This window comes from Salminus brasiliensis, chromosome 22, assembly GCF_030463535.1.
Source record: "Salminus brasiliensis chromosome 22, fSalBra1.hap2, whole genome shotgun sequence".
Taxonomy (NCBI): Eukaryota; Metazoa; Chordata; class Actinopteri; order Characiformes; family Bryconidae; genus Salminus; species Salminus brasiliensis.
Genome location: NC_132899.1, coordinates 19,203,361 through 19,222,324, shown reverse-complemented (window position 1 = coordinate 19,222,324; position 18,964 = coordinate 19,203,361). Strand labels below are relative to the sequence as shown.

At 41.3% G+C, this 18,964-nt stretch overlaps 1 protein-coding gene across 13 annotated transcripts in view; it reads left to right on the top strand.

Annotated features, from left to right (window-relative positions):
- Positions 1 to 18,964, top strand: part of cacna1g (calcium channel, voltage-dependent, T type, alpha 1G subunit) — a 266,549-nt gene that overhangs the window by 136,307 nt on the left and 111,278 nt on the right. For all 13 annotated transcript variants that reach the window (XM_072666928.1, XM_072666922.1, XM_072666923.1 and 10 more), the window contains exons 5-8: positions 313 to 410; positions 12,640 to 12,799; positions 14,638 to 14,929; positions 18,702 to 18,794. In XM_072666928.1, the coding sequence (XP_072523029.1) occupies positions 313 to 410; positions 12,640 to 12,799; positions 14,638 to 14,929; positions 18,702 to 18,794 (643 nt within the window). The remainder of the gene's footprint in view (positions 1 to 312; positions 411 to 12,639; positions 12,800 to 14,637; positions 14,930 to 18,701; positions 18,795 to 18,964) is intronic.

Genomic DNA, 18,964 nt, shown 5'->3' with positions numbered 1-18,964 from the left:
TCAACTGATCGCATTTTTGGGGAAAATCGTCAGATACTGATACATAGTCGATCTGTCATTCCATCTCTACCTTTTTTGTATATTTAGACATAGGTATGACTGTGGGCTTTGCTTTCATGACTTTTTTAACTCTGGTGAAATGCTTCTAATGACATGTAACGGTGCTTTGTATAGGTTCAAATGTCATACTACCTCAATTTGAGGCCCTGTGAACACTGCTGTTCCTCTCAGTAAAGGGAACTGCTAATTGTAATTGCAGAGTTTTGTGTCTTAATTACTTCATTTAATGTTTGTTTGTGTTTATGTTCACAGGATGCTGGAATACTCTCTCAACTTGCAGAATGTCAGTTTCTCTGCTGTTCGTACTGTCCGAGTGCTGAGGCCTCTTCGAGCTATCAACCGAGTGCCCAGTGAGTATAAAGCGCATTACCAGCACTGAACAATAATAACCCTTCACTAATTTAATTTTTAGCTTATGACCATTAAGAGTAAGTTTTCAGAAGATATTTCTGAGGAGATTTCATATAAAATAATCCGCTTACACACAATAAAAGTCAACGTGAAATAGTTAAGACTCCAGACCTCCACATCATTAAATAAAAAAGGACTTGAACTTAATGGATATTCGACTGGAAATTGACAAAAAAATTAGTCAAAAATTAAGTCTGATTTCTCACTTTTACACTGTACAGATAAAAATTATGTGGCAAACCCTTGCTCATTCGCTGTGATGATCACGGTGAAAACATTCATTTTCAGTCAATGTGGCAATCCTTAATTTCTCAACCTTTTAACAATAACAGTGAACCAGCTGCTGTGTTTAGACAGCATGGCTTAGTCAAAACCATCACGCGGAGTGATTGCATAATGTTGATTATGTGGTAACTGAAGACGATCTAATTGACATTTAGTGCTGAAACGTAGCTGCTCAGTGGCGTGAGGTAGCAGTTGCACGCCTTTCAGGCAGCTGAAGGCAAGTCCGGCCAGCCAGCAGCTCCTTCTTTTCCCCAGCCAGAGCTGCCTCTGTTCACCACTTGTCTCGTGCCATTCAGGGTTTAGGGACTGGAGATTTATAGATTATTTTCCTCTTCAGTGCCTTTTACAACTTGCCTAGACACACACACACACACACACACACACACACACACACACATACACACACACTTCCAAGCTGGAAAGGGAGAATAATGAAAAGTGTCTCACGCAAACAAAGTCTAAGGCAGGGCAAGGACAATTCATCTGCCTCTTCACTGCTTACTGACTGCTTTAATCATTTTCCATGCCAGGAACGCGCCCACTACCCTTGTTGTTAATTTCCTGTGGAGCTACGTTGGGCTAATTCTTCCTGAGGGGACTAAATAGGAGGGTGTAACATTTAGATTAACCCTATCAGAAAGGCCATCCCATCAGGGGACGATTGTCCATGTTGTCTTGTCACGCTCTGCATTTTCAGCTATTCCCTTCTACAGTGTAAAATTTCAGAAAACAAGTAGTTTGTCCTGCTGCCTGCTTGCACTGCTTGCTTCACTGTTTCATCTTTCCTCTTTGCTATTAACTGGGTTATTCTTATGAACACTGGCACCTAACACTCTTGAAATTAAATAAATGTGCTACGGATGGTTTTTTGAACAACACCATAGAAGAACCATGTACGGTTCCATAAAGAACAGTGGGCCTTGGGCATTGCTGTGAACAATTCTGCGAACTAATACAAAAAATATAGAGATATGAAAATAGAGATATGAGTGTGAAGAACCTTTACATTAAGTGATGGTTCCTTAGACCTTTAAAAGGTTTTTCACACTCACAAATCTCAGTTCTTTATTGAACCCATAATTATTTAATTTCCTTTTAGATATCTTTCCAACTTCACAAACGTATTTAACTCTATAGCATAAAAAAGAGCATAAATAAGTATCAAAAATAGATAACTATCAGATAAATATCAATAATAAGAAACAGATACATTAAATGACCAAAACAAAAGTATGTAGACACTTCTCCATCACACCTTGGATATTCCAGGACAAAACTATAGGCATTAATATGGAGTCGCCCAACAGCCAACAGCTTCAACAGCCTCCACTCTTCTGCTAAGGTTCACACAAGATTTAAGAAAACTGGAACAAGCAATTAACGTCACCTTTTACTCAGTGGCTAAACCCGTAAATAATGGTGTAAAAGCCCCACACCATTATTCCTCCTTCACCAAAGCTTACTGTTGACTCTGTGCAGTCCAGTAGGTAGCGTTCTTTTGGTAGCCACCAAACTAAGTGAAGGATCTTTAAGGTAACTGTTGAGCCCTGCACACAGTCCAAGATACTATGAGGCTCACCTTTTGTGCATAAAGCTACAGAACTGTTGAAGTATCAAGATAAGCCAGAGACGTTATAAACGAGTAGACCTGAATTGAGTTGAACATGGCGTCTTTTTACGGATAAAGGCCCATCTTTTAACAAATAGTCAGCTTTAGCCAAACGCTACAAACTATTTATGAGGTTTTTGTGTGAGTTAGCAAGTTACTTTGTAACTGAGTTGATGTTGCATCCAGACGCTTCCCTTTCACAGAAAAAGCGCTTACAGTTCACCAGGGTACACCTAGCAGGGCAGCCAACAACACAGCCAACTAACCACTCAACACTACACGTCCAGCAGGCGATGAGTCGCTGGTGGCTGTATCCACCAGTGAGCAGGCAGGCAGCATGTCGGCCCGAATTGCTTTTTATGATGGTTATGAATTGTTTTGGAGGGAATTTTTCCTGTAAGTATACTGAACCCTTTCAAAAGTATTTTTGAGGGAACGGGACAACCTGATAGGTAGTCGCTCATGCTGGCGACGCCGAACATGGCTGAGTGTCACTGACTCTCATTGAAAATGAATAACCGCCGCGTCGCTGACACATTGTGTGTGGCATGCACATACAGTAAAGGGTAGCATCCACCTTTAAGCTGAAATCATCAGTATGACTCATATTACATTCTGTCTATAGAAGCTGTCCAGCTCAGTGCTTGATTTTAATGGTAGGTGTGGATTTAGGATGTCCACATACTTTAACACCAAATAATGGATGCGGACACATTGTGGTTATTAGAGTATTAGAGAATTGACCTACTTATTTATTTCTAACTTTTTAATGGTTCTGATTGTTTTTAAGCCCAAGTCCAAATTTTGTATATATTTTATTATACTATATGAGGCTGTATCTTATTACCTGAAGTGGTGCTAAATCTAAGAATATACTTTAGCCTGAATATTTGATGAAACTTTAAAAATTACATGATAATGTCTAAGTGTAGCCTATTGTTAAGAGCTTGATGTAGGCCTAAAAGGTCTTAAACAGAGATAAAGTCCAGTTAAAAATGCTTTGACCAATCCAGCCAGGATCTCGTTTGTCCGCTCATCCTTTCTTATTCAGCCATTTTATCCCATTCTCTCTCACTGGTTCTGGCTCAGATTGTGTTCAGCATTTTCATTAGTTCACTTTCCACTCAGACTGAACTTCTTATAAACCTAGACAATCTTCCTAGCCTTCTGTCTGTGTGTGACCCAGCACAGTGTGAGACAGCACCACCCTACTCGAGCAAAGACACAATCACTGTCATTTTAGCCTCGGAGGCCCCGAGGTGGCAGTCAGAGGCGTGACGGGTGGCAAGTTTAGGAAACATTAGGAGAAAAGCAGAGTACATCCATTTCTCACAGCATTACTACATAATTAATACCTGTGCCAATCAAAAGTACGGGCCAGCCAGGTGGGAGCAGGCAGGCTTATTTGTTATTCAAGAGTCACTCGTGCTAATTAGCGGCCTAATGGCGGAATTAATTTGGAAATAATTCTATCTGTACGTCACCTGCTGCGGGATGATATTGGGAAAATAGGAGGTGTAGGGAGTTTTGTGTTGTCGGACTCATTTGTCATCCGTGCACTTATTTTAACAGCTCTAATCAAAACATGTGGCGATGTAATAAGAAGCAAACGCGCGTCATCCATCACTGGGCTGTCCAACTTAAAAAGCAGTCAGTGCTCGAAAAGCGTCATTTGAGTCAGACAGGGTATAAAATAGTTGACTGATGAGCTGATCTAGGCTGCAGCCTTCATGTACAGGCACTTAAAACCAGACTCCTGGTTTGATACCTTCAGTGTCCACTTCATAGGAACTCTTCTGAGTTAGTCCTTTAGTCTCTCTCTCTCTGTCTCTTGCTCTCTCTGTTTTTCACTTCACCTTCCTGTCCTCTGTCCCTCTCTGCTGTCCTTTATTAGGCTTTTTTCCTGCTTTAATGAACTGAATGTCCTGTTGTTCTCCAGTCCTGCGGCTTGATTGATGGAGGAGTTGGGTGCACCTGTCAGGAGATACATATCCCTCACAAATCAAAATATAAGCCCCAACATACAGCAAGCTCTCCTTCCTTTTGTTTGTAGGTATTTAAAGAGAAAGCTCTGAAATGCTTGACTGATCCGAGAGAAGATCCTCTACTCATAGGGCCCATATCTTACGTTTTCTTTGTGTTTATTTGTTTGTTTGTTTGTTTGTTGATTAGTTTAGATCCATGCATGATGTTTGCCGTGGTTTAGGAAACAAAAGACAGCTTTAATTCATTTTTTTCAAAACCATTTTACCCACTTTTTTCCCCCCATGGAATTAAACTGTCTGTTACTGATATATGTAGATGACCTCTGTTCTGATTGGCTGCTCTGCCTTGTGCACAATTCCAAAACACTGATTTTTCCAATTTATACCCAAGTTTAAAGGCCAATCGCGTAATCCCTGTTTATTGAAAACTCCCCCTATCACTAGCAATGCCCCCAACACTAGAATGGTGAAGACTAGAAGGTGAAGGGTTCAGACATGTCTTCTTCAGCACTAGCCAGCTCTGATACAATAGCTGATACATGCCTGTGCTGACCAACATCACACTAGGATGTGATGTGGGGAGGAAGTGCCGTCAAGGCACCCCTGAGAGAGCAAGGCCAATTATGCTCGCTGGGACTCCGGCTGCTGATTGCAAGCAGCATGACTTTACATGTCTTTGCATGACCTAGGATTCGAATCACCAATCCTCTGATCATAGTGGCAGTACCTTAGTCCACTGGACCACTCTGAGCCCCGACTTCAGCAGGGTTAGCCAAAGCACTTTATACTGAATAGGAGGGTGTATGTACATACAAAGCAGGCTGTTTTTCACAGCTTAGATCTCACGTACGGTTTGTATGGATTGTGTTGAATTATGAAGGTGGAGCTAAAGTTACTGATCATAAACTAGACAGAGGTGTGCACTGATGAGAATGAGAGTTTACTGTGAGGTACAGAGATGATGGTACAGAGAACACATCTCAAGTGAAGTCATATAAAATATATCAAATAATCAAAAAATCAAAAAAAAGTAAAAAATGTTTTTCATGCCCAATCTGGTTTAGTCTGTTAGATAACCTGAAATAGTACAGGATTGGATGGGTCTACATCTAGAGGGCAGTTGGAGGTTGAGTGGGAAAATCATGGGTTATTCACTTGAGTGTCCATTATTCTTTGGGATGAAAAGTGCTATGGTCAGCGTGTGTCAGGGTGACGGAATGGTCATGGGTTTTGGACGCGGGGCTGTAATTGGAAGGGTGGACATGTAGATTAGCGCCTGAAAAGAGAGCGAGAGGAGGGCAGCTGACAAATGTTCTTGAGACGTGAGGTGATTAGACTGCTGGATTATGGAGATGAGGGTGTAGCAACGAGGAAAGGCGGGCTGGTGCTCAGGAGAATACAGGCAGTGATACAGATACAATGTCTTTGCCCAGTCATGCTTTTAACTGCGGATGAGAGAGTCTGTATTAGATTTTGCACCACCTACAAGGCGGAAAGGGGCGTTGCATGATTGGATTACAAAAGAGCGATTACAAGCCACTGACAGTTTAGGCAGAACTTGGGCGTTTGTATGACGCAATGATAGCAGTTCACTGACTCACCGACTAGAAGACAGCTTGAAGCTAGAACACAGAAAAAAGTATAGTAACTACATTAGAGTGTGTCAGTGGGCTGCTAGATTCTGTGCATTCATAGGTTAGACCCAAACTCAGTGTGTGTCTTGGGTGTAAGGCTGAAAACTAAAGTAAAACTGAATGTCATCTGATCACACTGGAGATGCATTTAAAGGTGTGTTTATTCTCATAGTTCGATTCCCTTGGTCCGGACCAAGCGAGATAATTATACATTATACAATTATTATACAAGTCCTGGCTTGCTTTGCATTCATACTGACATATTTGCAATCAAAAAGTGGAAAAAAGGTGACGTGTGACGCATGCATGACACAAGGCTGCATGGAGAACTCTGCACAAGGCAGTTTTGTCTGCGGGAACTGCATAATTCACGCAATAATTATGAAAAAAGCACTGAACCCTTACACCTGACTGATTAAATCATGTTGTCTAGATATCCGTGTTAAACCATGAATTTTTTAATGTAGATAATAATAGTGATAATTTAATTATATAATAAAACTGTACAACTGTCTTTACTTTACTGAGGCAAGTAATGCTATTCTAATGGTGGCTAGTTTTGAAACAGTAGCTGCATCTCGAAGCCTAGGCTTGGTCGCTATTTCTCGGCCACTACGTCATAGAAGGCTGTTCCGAAGTGAAGAACCCTTGGTGTACAGCCTAGAAATGCAGCTTACGCTCGGTCCGACACTGGCCTACAAAGCCAAAAATGGACCAGCCCCTCCGTACTTCAGGGCAGTTGGTGGCACGAACTTCCCCTGGGTGTCCAAACAGCTTGCCATCTTCAAACGCTGACTGAAGACCCACCTCTTCCAGTACTTCCAGGGTAGTACAGAGTATTATGGTCTCCATACTGACTTTTCTTTTTAGTAGTATCTCAGCTTATAGGTATCTTTTGGATCCTAGCCTGTAAAAACTAGCTAAGGATATTTTTCTGAGTAAACAGTGAAGTACTTTTGTACGTCTCTCTGGATAAGAGTGTCTGCTAAAAGCCTTAAATGAAAACGTCCGATTTGGAGGATGCAACTGATGCATCCCTCCTGGCCCTCGGTTACCTACAGTTCTCTGCGCGCATATAACACATATACCTTGGCTGCAGACCTAGGCATTTGGAAAGCAGCTAGTGTGAAGTGTGGTAGTGCATGGTTTGGAACAGAGCCCCGCAAAACTAAAGCGTTAGACAGAAGAAGTTGAAGCTGAGAAACTTGTGCAGGTCTGCACTGAGACTCACCTGTGATTAAGTGGGCAGATGCAGATGGAATGACATTAGTGGAGCAAACGGGCAGGGTTGAGACTGAGTGACCCTGTGCCTTTGCACAACTCTGCGTTTGGTTTGTTTAGATGCCTTTTTGGTTTGTATTGTGTTCATACTTCACACTTACTTTAACGAACCACACTAGCAGAGCAATTGCACCAGGGTATGCTTTAATCAAACCAAAGCTGACAAGTATAAACACGCCCTTAGTGATGGAAAGGAAATATCGTCACTATTCACAGAAAAGTTTCTCAGTTGATCGTTTCTCAGTTTTTCTGTCGTTTGAACACACCACCTGTCCTTTACTGTTGATAAGATGAATGCTGAGAATACCATCCAGACATGAAACACATGTAAACGCAAAGTGTGAACAAGCTCACGTTATTAAAAATACATTTGAATATCAAACGTGAGTTCTAACTTCTGAGGCTTAAGATCCAGAGTAGTAAGCAGAGCACATGGGAACCTTTCTGATCAAGAGAGGGAAGGTGAAAGAATGCCTGTGAGAAGTGACATATTTGGTGAATTGATGTTGCTGCAGGGCTTACCAACCCAAGAATAGGATGATTGATAGATGTGAGTGTGATGTGAGTGTATGAATCAATAAGTGATTATTGTTGCTATGCAGTTTCTGAACCATGAGTGTGTCCACTGTAGTGCCCCTTAATGAGTTTTGCTTAGAGAGAAAATTGAGTCAGAAATGCTATTGAGTTAATGTAGAAAGACTGAGCTGTTTAATGCCAGGAGTTTGGTGTGCTGTCAGTTATGGATGCCCTTGAGGTTTAAGCGTGATACATTCCTAACACACTGCAATTGATGTCCATGTTTTAGCCATCAAAAGTGTAATTAATGTGCCACTTAAATTTCTCCTTTCTAATCTGTAAGCAAGCAGATGGGGGATAAAGGCCGAGGCCTTAGATCCCAAAACATGGCTTACATCTCCTCGTTCCCTTGTGCTTTTGATATTAGACTTGTTTGGCATATATGAAGGACTCAAAAGGGCAGACTATCCCAGGGGTCTCTTTCCACTCCAGCACTGGGACCAGAACAGGCCTGGCTCATGGAGTTCACCCCTGGGGAATGGCTTTTTAAGGGAATGGGTAAGCTAGCAAAGCAAAGGGTATTTAAAGGTCCTCTTCAGGGAATAATTTCTCCTAGAGATATTTTTCATAAAGGGTATTTGTGAAGATACTTTAGCCACCTGTTGAGAGCTAGAGCAGCCCTTCACTGTCTCTAGTTTGCAGTGAATTATTAAAGATGAAAGGCCCTCTTACTGGTAGTTTAAGCTTCAGACGGCCCGCCCCCTGAGGTTCACAGACCGTCTGATATTTATGATACTCTTAGATGGCCACAACTGCCAGGAGTCACACTGTCGGTCATGCTCTGACTGGCTATCCACACAGCTGTGTGTGCACGCCTCCAAACACTGTGTTTTATCAGTCTGACAAGAAAACTGATTTGCGTGTATCAAACTGAATGCAAGCTAGTCAGCAGTCACAAGCAGTTACCTGCTCTCTGCACCATGACGGGGAGAAGATACAGTTGCGTGATTGAAAAACATTTCTGAAGATTTTAAAAGTGTATGTTTTTCTGTGGTCGAGAATGACTTGGAATTCAGAATTTTTAACTTTGACTTGCATTGAAAGTTAAGGAGTTCCTACTCCATAAACATTTTATATGACCTATATAATATGAAAAGCTTCCCTTATTGGTTGAGAGGGTGAGGTTAAGGTAAACCTCATGATCCAACACTTTGCGCAGCCCTTGGGCCATATAAGATATTGGTCTTAAGTGACAAGTTTGAATTACAGAAGCAATTCATATCATAATTTAGGAATTCTATCATACTATACACCCTTGTGTTTTTTTTCCGAGCCTGATAAAAATATAAAAAATGACAATGTAAGTTATAGTAAGACATTATTTATGTTAAAAATAAAGGCAGAAGTGCTCCTCCCACTGTTCCCTAGTTTGAGTTTCCATTCCCCAAATTCAGCCTCTGTGCTATTTCTCCTCATAAACAGCCAAATGATCAACTTCGCCTCCTCATTCCTCACTGTCATCACTGCAATATTTCATCGGCCAGGTTTTCACACAGGTGACAGGGAGGTATGACGGAATGGGGAGAACATGTTTGGAGTGTTTTTTTTGTAGAAAATCTTCACTCTCACAAGGGATACAGGATACAGCGCCATTGCACTACCTGTATTCCACATGCTTAAAATGCTAACATTACTTGCTTCAGTGGAATGACTGAGGTTTGCACACTGTAGGAGTTATCCTAAAGATAGGACACGATTAAGTCAGGGTACATCTGTAATCCTCTGTTCTGATCTAGAGTTAAGATGGTAAACTTCTGGAATATTATTCTGTAAAAGCCTCTGTCCTAAATTCGGTCCTGTCTGATGTTGTCATGGCAACTAAACAGAGAAGATTTTAGAGTGAAGATGTTTCTGTCATACGACCCCTGGTTTAGAGCTTTATCTGAAGCCGTTAGCAGCAAGTAAACAAGGTGGCCTGCGTGTTTGATGGTACACGGCACTTTGCTTCTCCTGGGGCTTTCTGTGGAAGCGTTGCATCATGCTAAAACCACAGTCTGTGGTTGGTTGGTTTGTATGCCAGTCAAATGGCCTCTTTCTGGGAAAGTAAGCGGCCTATAGCCATACTGAGCTACACAACATACCGAAATCTCTAATGAGATCACCTTTCTGTCAGCACTTTGATTAAAAAGAGGAGCAGTTAGTGGAAGAAAAGATCATTAGAACTTGACTTACATCTTCATTTGACCTACTTTTTTTACTGATCCAACCTGCTGTATCCAAGTTATTCATTTAAAATGAGATGCTTCATTTTGAGAAGAACAGAATGACTATTACTTCATTGTTGATCCCTAATAATATTTCATAAAAGAGTCCATATATTGCAAAGCTGAATTTAAAATAATTGGATAAAGTACATTCACATTGTTAAAGTTTTACATGCACCACTCACTCGCTAGTCTATACAGTCCATATTTGGAAATGTGCTATATTTGGGGGAAAACCAGACTGTTTTGAATTGATTATTTTTGTGATGCTAGGAAACCTACTACATTTATATAAATCTACCAATTACGCCTAAAACTGATCAGCCCTGCCCATGCTGAACTTGTAACAAAGAGGCTGGACTGCTTTTTGAACAAGTCACAAGACACTGCAACCAATCAGAACAGAGCTAATTCTCTCATATTGATCTTACAGGCATTGTAACAACCACAGCCCCTCTAATTCTAAGGTTCCAAGAGAGAGACCGATTATATATTAAGGAATCGTGACTGTTTTTAGCACATAAAGTCACGCAACTGCTTTTAAGTGGAGTTCAGTGGAAGAACTACACAACATACAATAAAAGTGTAGAATATGGTGCCTCTTTTTCAAGCGTTTCATTTGAAGAACACTATTGACAGAAAAACTGAAATACAGTGTCTGGTATTTCATGCTTCTTGCCTCATAGGTGTAAGCATTCAGTGAGAAGATTTTCTCCAGAGTAACATCCTGTTCATGTGGAATTATTGCTTGGTTAGTCACGGACAGTGATGTGTGCCACTGTCAATGATTCGCTGCTTGTTAGGCCCAGCTTGCCAGGCTCGCTGAGCCGCTGTGGTCGGGTGAAGCCCTTGGTTATTTGTGTCACTAATGAGCAGAGGGCAGAAAAGTGCATAAATGCTCCATCTAAACACAGCGGATTAGCAGTGAGAGAGTACCGTGGTCGTGCAGCAGCTCATTATCTTCAGCCTTTACAGTTGTACGGTTGCATTTTCTAATTACAAGTAAACTAATGGACAACTGCAAATATACCACATAAGCGGAACTGCATTTCTTAACCCTTGGAAGACTAGCCTTGCTCTGCGTGGATGTGCTGGCTTAATTCTGCGGGATTTTAATCTGTTCCTTGACTGGTTACATACTTGCATGAATGAGTAGGTGTACAGGTCTAAGTGACTCTTAAACAAAAAGGTGCTTCAAATGGTTCTTTGAGCAGTGCCACAGAAGAGCCACTTTTGGTACCATAAAGAACCGTGTTTATAGAGATGTATGACTGTGAAGAACCTTCTGATGGTCTAAACAGACCTTCACTTGATGTAAACCTTCTTTCTTACTTTATATTACATACACGATTCTTCATGGAACCAATTCAATTTTTATTTCTATAGACTTTTTACAACAAATGTCACAAAGCAGATTTACAGAGATCCGTGTCTAAGCCTCTTTTGAGCAAATTAGTGGCAACAGTGGCAAGGAAAAACTCCTTCGGGTCGAGAGAAAAAAACCTGAGGAACCAAGACTCAAAAGGGGAACCCATCCTCCTCAGGTCGTCGCCGGATAATAATAAGAATCAAAAAATGAATAAAAACAACAATAAAAACTGAATTAAGCATTAATGAGAATGATAAAGTCCATACAGATAAACGGTCAGAAGCATAGTCATGCAGTGAGGTAAGGATGAATCAACGCGAGGCCTCAGAGCAGGACAGTGGGCAGGAGGGCAGTAGAGAGCCAGGTCAGAACCAAAAGTGGTTCTTTTTTGGCATTCCTCAAAGAACCATTAAAAGCACCATTATTTTTAAGAGTGTAAGCTTAATTTAGTATAACATAACAATGATCTAACCTAAACAATTTAGAGTATAGATGGCAGCTAGATTGAATTTCCCCAAGAAATGCAGCATCGGGTATTTCTCTAGTTTTGTTTTCTTCCATCAGGGTGTGCTTTTCCAGGCTGGTGGATTTGCGGAACTAAACCTGTCTGTGGAATGATGAGTTTGAGAAACGGCACAGCAGCACAATAATGAGTGCTGTAAGCCCACACCGTGGACAGGCATTTTATCTTGTGAGACGGATCCTTCATTGTCATTCATTTATTTTGGCTGCTGATAATGCCTTGCTGCTTATCGCCACTCACTCTCCCTCCAAATGTGCAAATTACAGCTGGCTGCATTGGTCCCGCCGCCTGCGCCGAGCCTGCCAGGAGCTCGGGCGGGATTACTCCGCTCCAGCACTTACTCCCACAGCCCTCTATAGGAAATGATTGTCATCATTTATGCTCTACTCACCTGGTTTCACAAAACATTCCAGGGAAGGTCTGCAGCAGACACGAGGCCACCAGAAGACAGTACACAGAATCAGTTTAGTGGATATGTTTCCTGTGCTCAGAATTTTATGGCCCTGTATAAACATTTATGCTAGCGTTCTACAGTTGGCTCTCGTAAACTAGAAAGCGCGAGAACATGGAGAATTGTGCATGCAGTTATTGAGCTATTACAGAGGAGGCGTTCATATAAAACTGTGTTGTTTTATTGGGCCAGTTTTCCGGCCATGTTCTGTGAGTCTGTGCTGACTGTCCTTTCTTCTTTTCCTTGTGCAGGTATGAGGATCCTGGTCACTCTCCTGCTGGATACTCTCCCCATGCTGGGCAATGTGTTGCTGCTCTGCTTCTTTGTCTTTTTCATCTTTGGGATCGTGGGGGTCCAGCTGTGGGCGGGGCTTCTCCGAAACCGCTGCTTCCTGCCCGAGAACTTCTCCCTGTGAGTGTTCATCTACTGGCTCTAAATTCTAGTTCTAGTTAGTTGTTGTGTTATAATGGACAAAAGCTACTACTTGCTCTTTGCATTCAGAAATGCCTTATATATATATATATTGTTGTTTGTTTATCTGTTTGTTTGTTTGTTTGTAAATCTGTGTTTTTGCACAGATTTAAGCACAATTACTGAAATAATAAAACATTAGAGACCTATGTTAACTTTTAACCCATCAACCCTACCCATCCAAATTTCCACATTTCCAAAATATTGGATAGTAATAATCAAATAGAAAACAAATAAATGAAAACATTAATTATTGTGCATGATAAGAAGCTTAATAAATACAAAAAATAAAAAATACAGTACTTTTACTGCTTTAACCAAGACTAATGTTACAATTGTATAAATCTATACAGTTGAATATTATTAGGACGAGATTGTGTTACACTTTGTGTGCCCCTATAGATTATTTAAGATTATATATAGGTTAACCAGTAATGTGGTTGATTATCAGCAGAAATAAGGTCAGGTTTAGAACATATGTATTTTATTGTATTTTTCAAAATGTCTTCATAATTACATTATGAAATGTTTACAAAGTTCTGATGTTTGATGTGAAATGTTTCATCTTAGAGAAATGTCAGAATGCAACATTCAGAAATATTTATATAGGAACCAGACTGCTGTTGAGTCATGTTATGAAATCGGCGTGAATATGCTGCCTGATGCCTGAGACATTGTTGTAAATTTATTTTTCAGTTTTGAGATTACAAATTGGCCTTAAGCATCAATATGCTAGTGGCAGAGAGAGAAACCCAGGGATAAATAGTACCCAAATAAAACCGTTTGCTTTGCTACCATTTTACCAATATCTTAACAATGTGATTTACTGGGCGTGTTGGGTAGCAAATAAAATGGCAATATTTGCATTGTAAACATCACCAATCATGACTGCTATCAACACTATACGGTACAATTTGAGGCAGTCAGTTTCTATACAATTCTCATAACATTTTGAAGCATGTTACATTTGTGAATTATGTATGGAACTCATTTAAAGACAAGGTGAAGGTCTACAAAGTATACACAGTGGACTCAAGTATACACAGTGGATCATTCAGAGTGATATATATATATATAAGTGAGATATCTTGCATTTGTGGAAAACAGGAAAAAAGTGAAAAAAAGATCATCAGCTTGAATGAATCCTTTGCACAGCAGAGCCTGTCTGGCAGCGGTGATTATGTAACATTAAGCCTATCCTAAAATGTTAAATTGCTGTTAGGAAATAAATATTTTATTGGGGCCTGGAGCCGAGGAAGGCCCAGATTTGTCCCAACGGGTAATTGAAGCTACTTGTGCAGCTAATTCGCCACGTCACTTTCACTCTGAAGTGAATTTGTGTTGACAGACGGCCCAATTATCCTCTGTCAGAAGGAAGCACCATTAGAGCTAGGCCTCTCCCAGCCCTCTGTCCTCTAGAGGTAGTTAGCGCTGATCCCTCTGCAGCCTGACTGGTGCCTAAATGGCTGTTTGGCCAGCATACTGTAAAAGATACTGAGGCTGAGGTGAAGAGTTGCAGAAAACTGTGAGCTTTAGACTCTGTACTGAACTTTGTGGTAGAAAGCAATAGAACTGGGATTTTTCAACTCAAATAAATACTTATATTATATTATATATTATATTATATTATATATATTATATATTATATATTATATTATATATATATATAGCAAATACAGCTTATACAGCTTCAGAGACCATTACACTGGTAAAGCTATCACCCCAGGTGTTTGAACTGCCATGTCCAGTCACCCATATGCCATGTCTCTGTGTGCTAGTCCCCAATACCTAGACCTGCACACCTACTACCACACGGAGAACGATGACGAAAGCCCATTTATCTGCTCTCAACCTCGGGAGAACGGCATGCGCCAATGCAGCTCCATACCCATGCTGCTAGAGGAGGGCCTGCAGTGTCGCCTGGAAATGGGAGCCTACAACAGCACAGACAACACCACCTGTGTGAACTGGAACCAGTACTACACCAACTGCTCTGCTGGAGATGTCAATCCCTTCAAGGGGGCCATCAACTTTGACAACATTGGCTATGCCTGGATTGCCATCTTTCAGGTGACTTTTATCCATTGATGTCTGTTGGCATTAGTGTCTTGTGTTACTTAAAGCCTGTTGTATTGGATTAGCTAGCTGGAGTCGTTTTACCTGGGGAGGTACTGTCATTTAAGAGATTTGGCTTACAGTTTTACAGTTTTAGGTTTTGTGTCTAGGCTTGAATTTGCCAACAAAGTCGCAAGCTCAATCAGCAGACAAGTTAAGAAATTACAGTCTAGCAGCAGAACAGCAAGGAAAGAAGTGCATCATTCATAAGAATGCACATTGGCTAGTACTTTATAAATGCTATTGTAGGCTTATTTCAGTTGTCATTATTGGCCTACGTTGATGCCATATATCCTTACGAATCTTGCCCTTCAGAAAAATGGTATAATTGTAAAGTGTTAATATTTAATGTGGCATTTTATTTCATACTTTCCAATACAAATTATACAATCTCTCCTGGTAAAACTAATCCAGCTCAAATCAGGCTTTACTTTATTATTAGTATAAACACTGTTAGACATACACTTTATTAAGAAGACCTGTACAAATACTCACTCATGTAATTATCTAATCATCCAATCATTTGGCAGCAGTGCTTCCCATTTATCATGCAGATATGAGGCAGCAGCTTCAGGTAATGTTCACGTTAATAGGATCTCAGTAATTTATAATGTGGCATGATAGGGGGGCCTGAGTGGTCCAGCGGACTAAAGCACTGTTACTATGAGCAGTGACTCGCTGGGTCGAATCCCAGTCTAGAGAGCACAATTGACCTTGCTTTCTCCAGGGTGGATACAAAGCGCTGACCGGGAATGTGGTGCTTCCCTCCAGGCGCGTTGGTTGCCATGTTGCATCGGCAGTGGTGGCTCAGCAGCAAGCTGCCACTGTTGGTCTTTTAAACAAGGCCCTTTACCCTCTCTGCTCCCTGGGCTCTGGAGTTGGCTGCCCACCGTTTCAGGTGTTTTTGTGCTCACTGCCCTTCTCTAGTTCTCTAGTGTGTAATTGTCTAGTGTGTGTGTGGTACGGGTTGGCTAATTGGCTGTCCAAATCGGGGAGAAAATGGGTGAAAAATTGGATCAAATTGATTAAAATAAATAAATAAAACAGAATGTGCCATGATTGTTAGTGCCAGACAGGCTGGCTTGGATTTTCAGTACAACAGTCTCTAGCATCTACTCAGAATGTGCAGAATGTCCAGTGTGAAGCAGTTCTGTGGACGGAAAAGCCTTGTTAATGAGCAAGATCATCAGAGAATGGCCAGGCTAGTTTAAGCTGACGGAAAAAGGCTACAGTAACTCAGATAAAAACTCAGAAAAGTGTCCAGTCTTGAGGCAGATGGTCTACAGCAGACCATGTCAGGTTCTTCTTCAGTTGCAGTGGGCTCAGGCTCACCAAAACTGGAGAAAATGAGGTCTGATGAAGTTTCTGCTGAAACCCAAAGCTGGTAAACATGGTCAGATTTTGGCACAGACAGCATGAATTCATGAACCCAACCTGCCTTGTGCCAACAGTCCAGGCTGGTGGAGGTGGTGGAATGGTGCGGTGACTGTTTTCTAGGCACACTTCCAGCCTGTTGATACCAATCAATCATTGTTTGAACGCCACAGCCTATTTGAATATTGTTGCTGACGATGTGATATTTCATGACCACAAATTATCCATCTTCTAATGGCTACTTCCAGCTTAATAATGCACCATGTCACAAAGCAAAAGTCCTCTCCAACTGGTTTCATGACCTTACATGGGAGTTCAGTTGGCATGCAGTAGAACGGCAAAGCTCCTGACAACTCTGCAGGAACTGCGAGATGCAATCATGTCTACATGGTCCAGAATCTTTCCAACATCTTTTGGAATCCTAGCCATGAAGAATTTTGGTTGTTTTGAGAGCAAAAGGACCCAATATTAGTATAGTGTTCCTAATAAATTGCTTGGTGAGTGTAGATACCCAAAAGAGACAGCAATACTTTTCTGTAGCTATGTGCTCTGTCTCAGTAACTATGCAAGATGGGACTTCACTGTTAGAACTTTACACACTTGTCATGGCCCTGTTGATTCCCGACTTTCTGGCACTTCATTTTGTATTCAAACAGTGAGCCCAAGGACTGTCTCTTGGGATTTTAGTGTCTGAAGATGATGACAGAGTTAATCTGCCCCCATTAACTTTGTATAGCCTTTTCCTTTCAAAGCAGTGATAAAGTTAGAATTTTTAAATGTCTTATTATGGTATGCTCCTCTGGTTTTAATCTCATATTCAAGTCATACAAAGTGCCATGCAGGTCTCAGAGGGGATGCTGGTCGCATTTTGGGAACAAATCGAAATAGAAATCTATTAAATATTTAGAAAGCTGCCATGTACAGAGGACATGGGGGGGGGGGATTGAAGGCTTAATCTTTCGCTTGCAAGTTGCCAATACTGTGGCCTAGGTGCTAGACGCCTAATTTACTGGCTCTAAAATGAATTAGCTGTCTGACAGCTCCTCATCCTGCAAGTGCGCTCAATAGTGACCTGAAACTGCAGAAGTGTTTCTCTTCTCCGTCTGACTGGGTAAGGGGTGACAGATGGGACAGAGGGAACAGAGGGTGATGTGGAATCAGGATGTTTCTGTGAGCCTGAGGGCCATTCAGGTCCTGCTCGCAGATCTCAACACTGCCTAATGATGCCTGTCTGGATTCAGAAACAACGACTGCACTGAGTTATTTGTACACCACTATACTGCAGGCACTGACCAAAGACATACTGCATCTGACAAACGATCCTACTGAATCTTAGTGACACTGAATTACCTCTTGTTTTATCCAGTAGATAAAACACCATTAATCAAGTTTGGCTGTTTTTAGACTGTTAGGAAGCTAGAATAAGGAGAAAGCTGTAGCAGATTAACAACTTCATTAGTTTTTAAAATCCCCTGGTCCAGAAGCACCGCTGCCCAGCACTTTTTACTGTTTTCCTAAAGCATCTGCTTTAACTAATCATTTACAAGCCATTCTTCAGTGTGTTACAACATGGGTTCCTCAAGATCAGGGCTGGGAAACCCTGTCTGAGGTCAATCCTTTCCACTGTATCGTAGATAGGGACATTTACATTAGGACAGTTACATTTACATGATCTGCATTTAGCAGACGCTCTTATCCAGAGCGACTTACAAGGTTACTCGTATTACAGAGGTGGGCCAATGTAGTGTTGCCCAAAGACTCTTATTGGTGTGGGATAAGAGACTGGGAATCGAACCCCAGTCTCCCACATGGTGTGGTAGCCTGCTGGCCGGTAGTGGTGTTGTCTGTTGCACCACACCAACCACAGTTCTGTATTCTAGTCCTAGGGACCCCTTACCCTGTCCAGTTTCCACTAACTTACTTGATCTAGTTTGTAAGGTAATTATAAGTAGCCCTTCAGTCCCTTCAGCAGCTGGATAGCATGAGTTGGGGCAGGGAATGGTTGAAATTGGGCAGGGCAGTGGGGCCCCAGCTATGAAGCTCAGATTTTTTTTTTTTTTTTTTGTGGCACAAACATTGGTCACACTATGTTTCCAATTGAGAAGCATTTTTGTAATGGAGAAGTATGACTGTGGAAAACCTTTAACCTTTTAACCTTTAGACTTTAAAGGTTCTTCACATTTACACTCACCACAAAAGTATTTATTCTATGGCCTCACTTAAAGAACCCCTTTGTAGCAGCTTTATTTTAGGAGTGTATACTAGATGTATCATTGGTAGAATGATTATAGCATAGCTGGAGTGCTTCTCCTTTCTTTGCATTTGTGTCTTCAATTTTGTCTTTCCCCTGTAGGTCATCACTCTGGAGGGCTGGGTGGACATCATGTACTTCGTGATGGATGCGCACTCGTTTTACAACTTCATCTACTTCATCCTCCTGATCATAGTAAGAGGCTCTTGGCTCTTACACGTCATGACCTGAGAAGATCACATCAAGAAAGGGCTGTGCTGCTGTTATTCAGCGCACTGCTCTTTTCAGACAAGATATAAGTCTGCTGTATTTCAGGCTCAAAGCAGCTTAGCCAGACTCCAGCCTAGTTACTGGAGAATGATCAC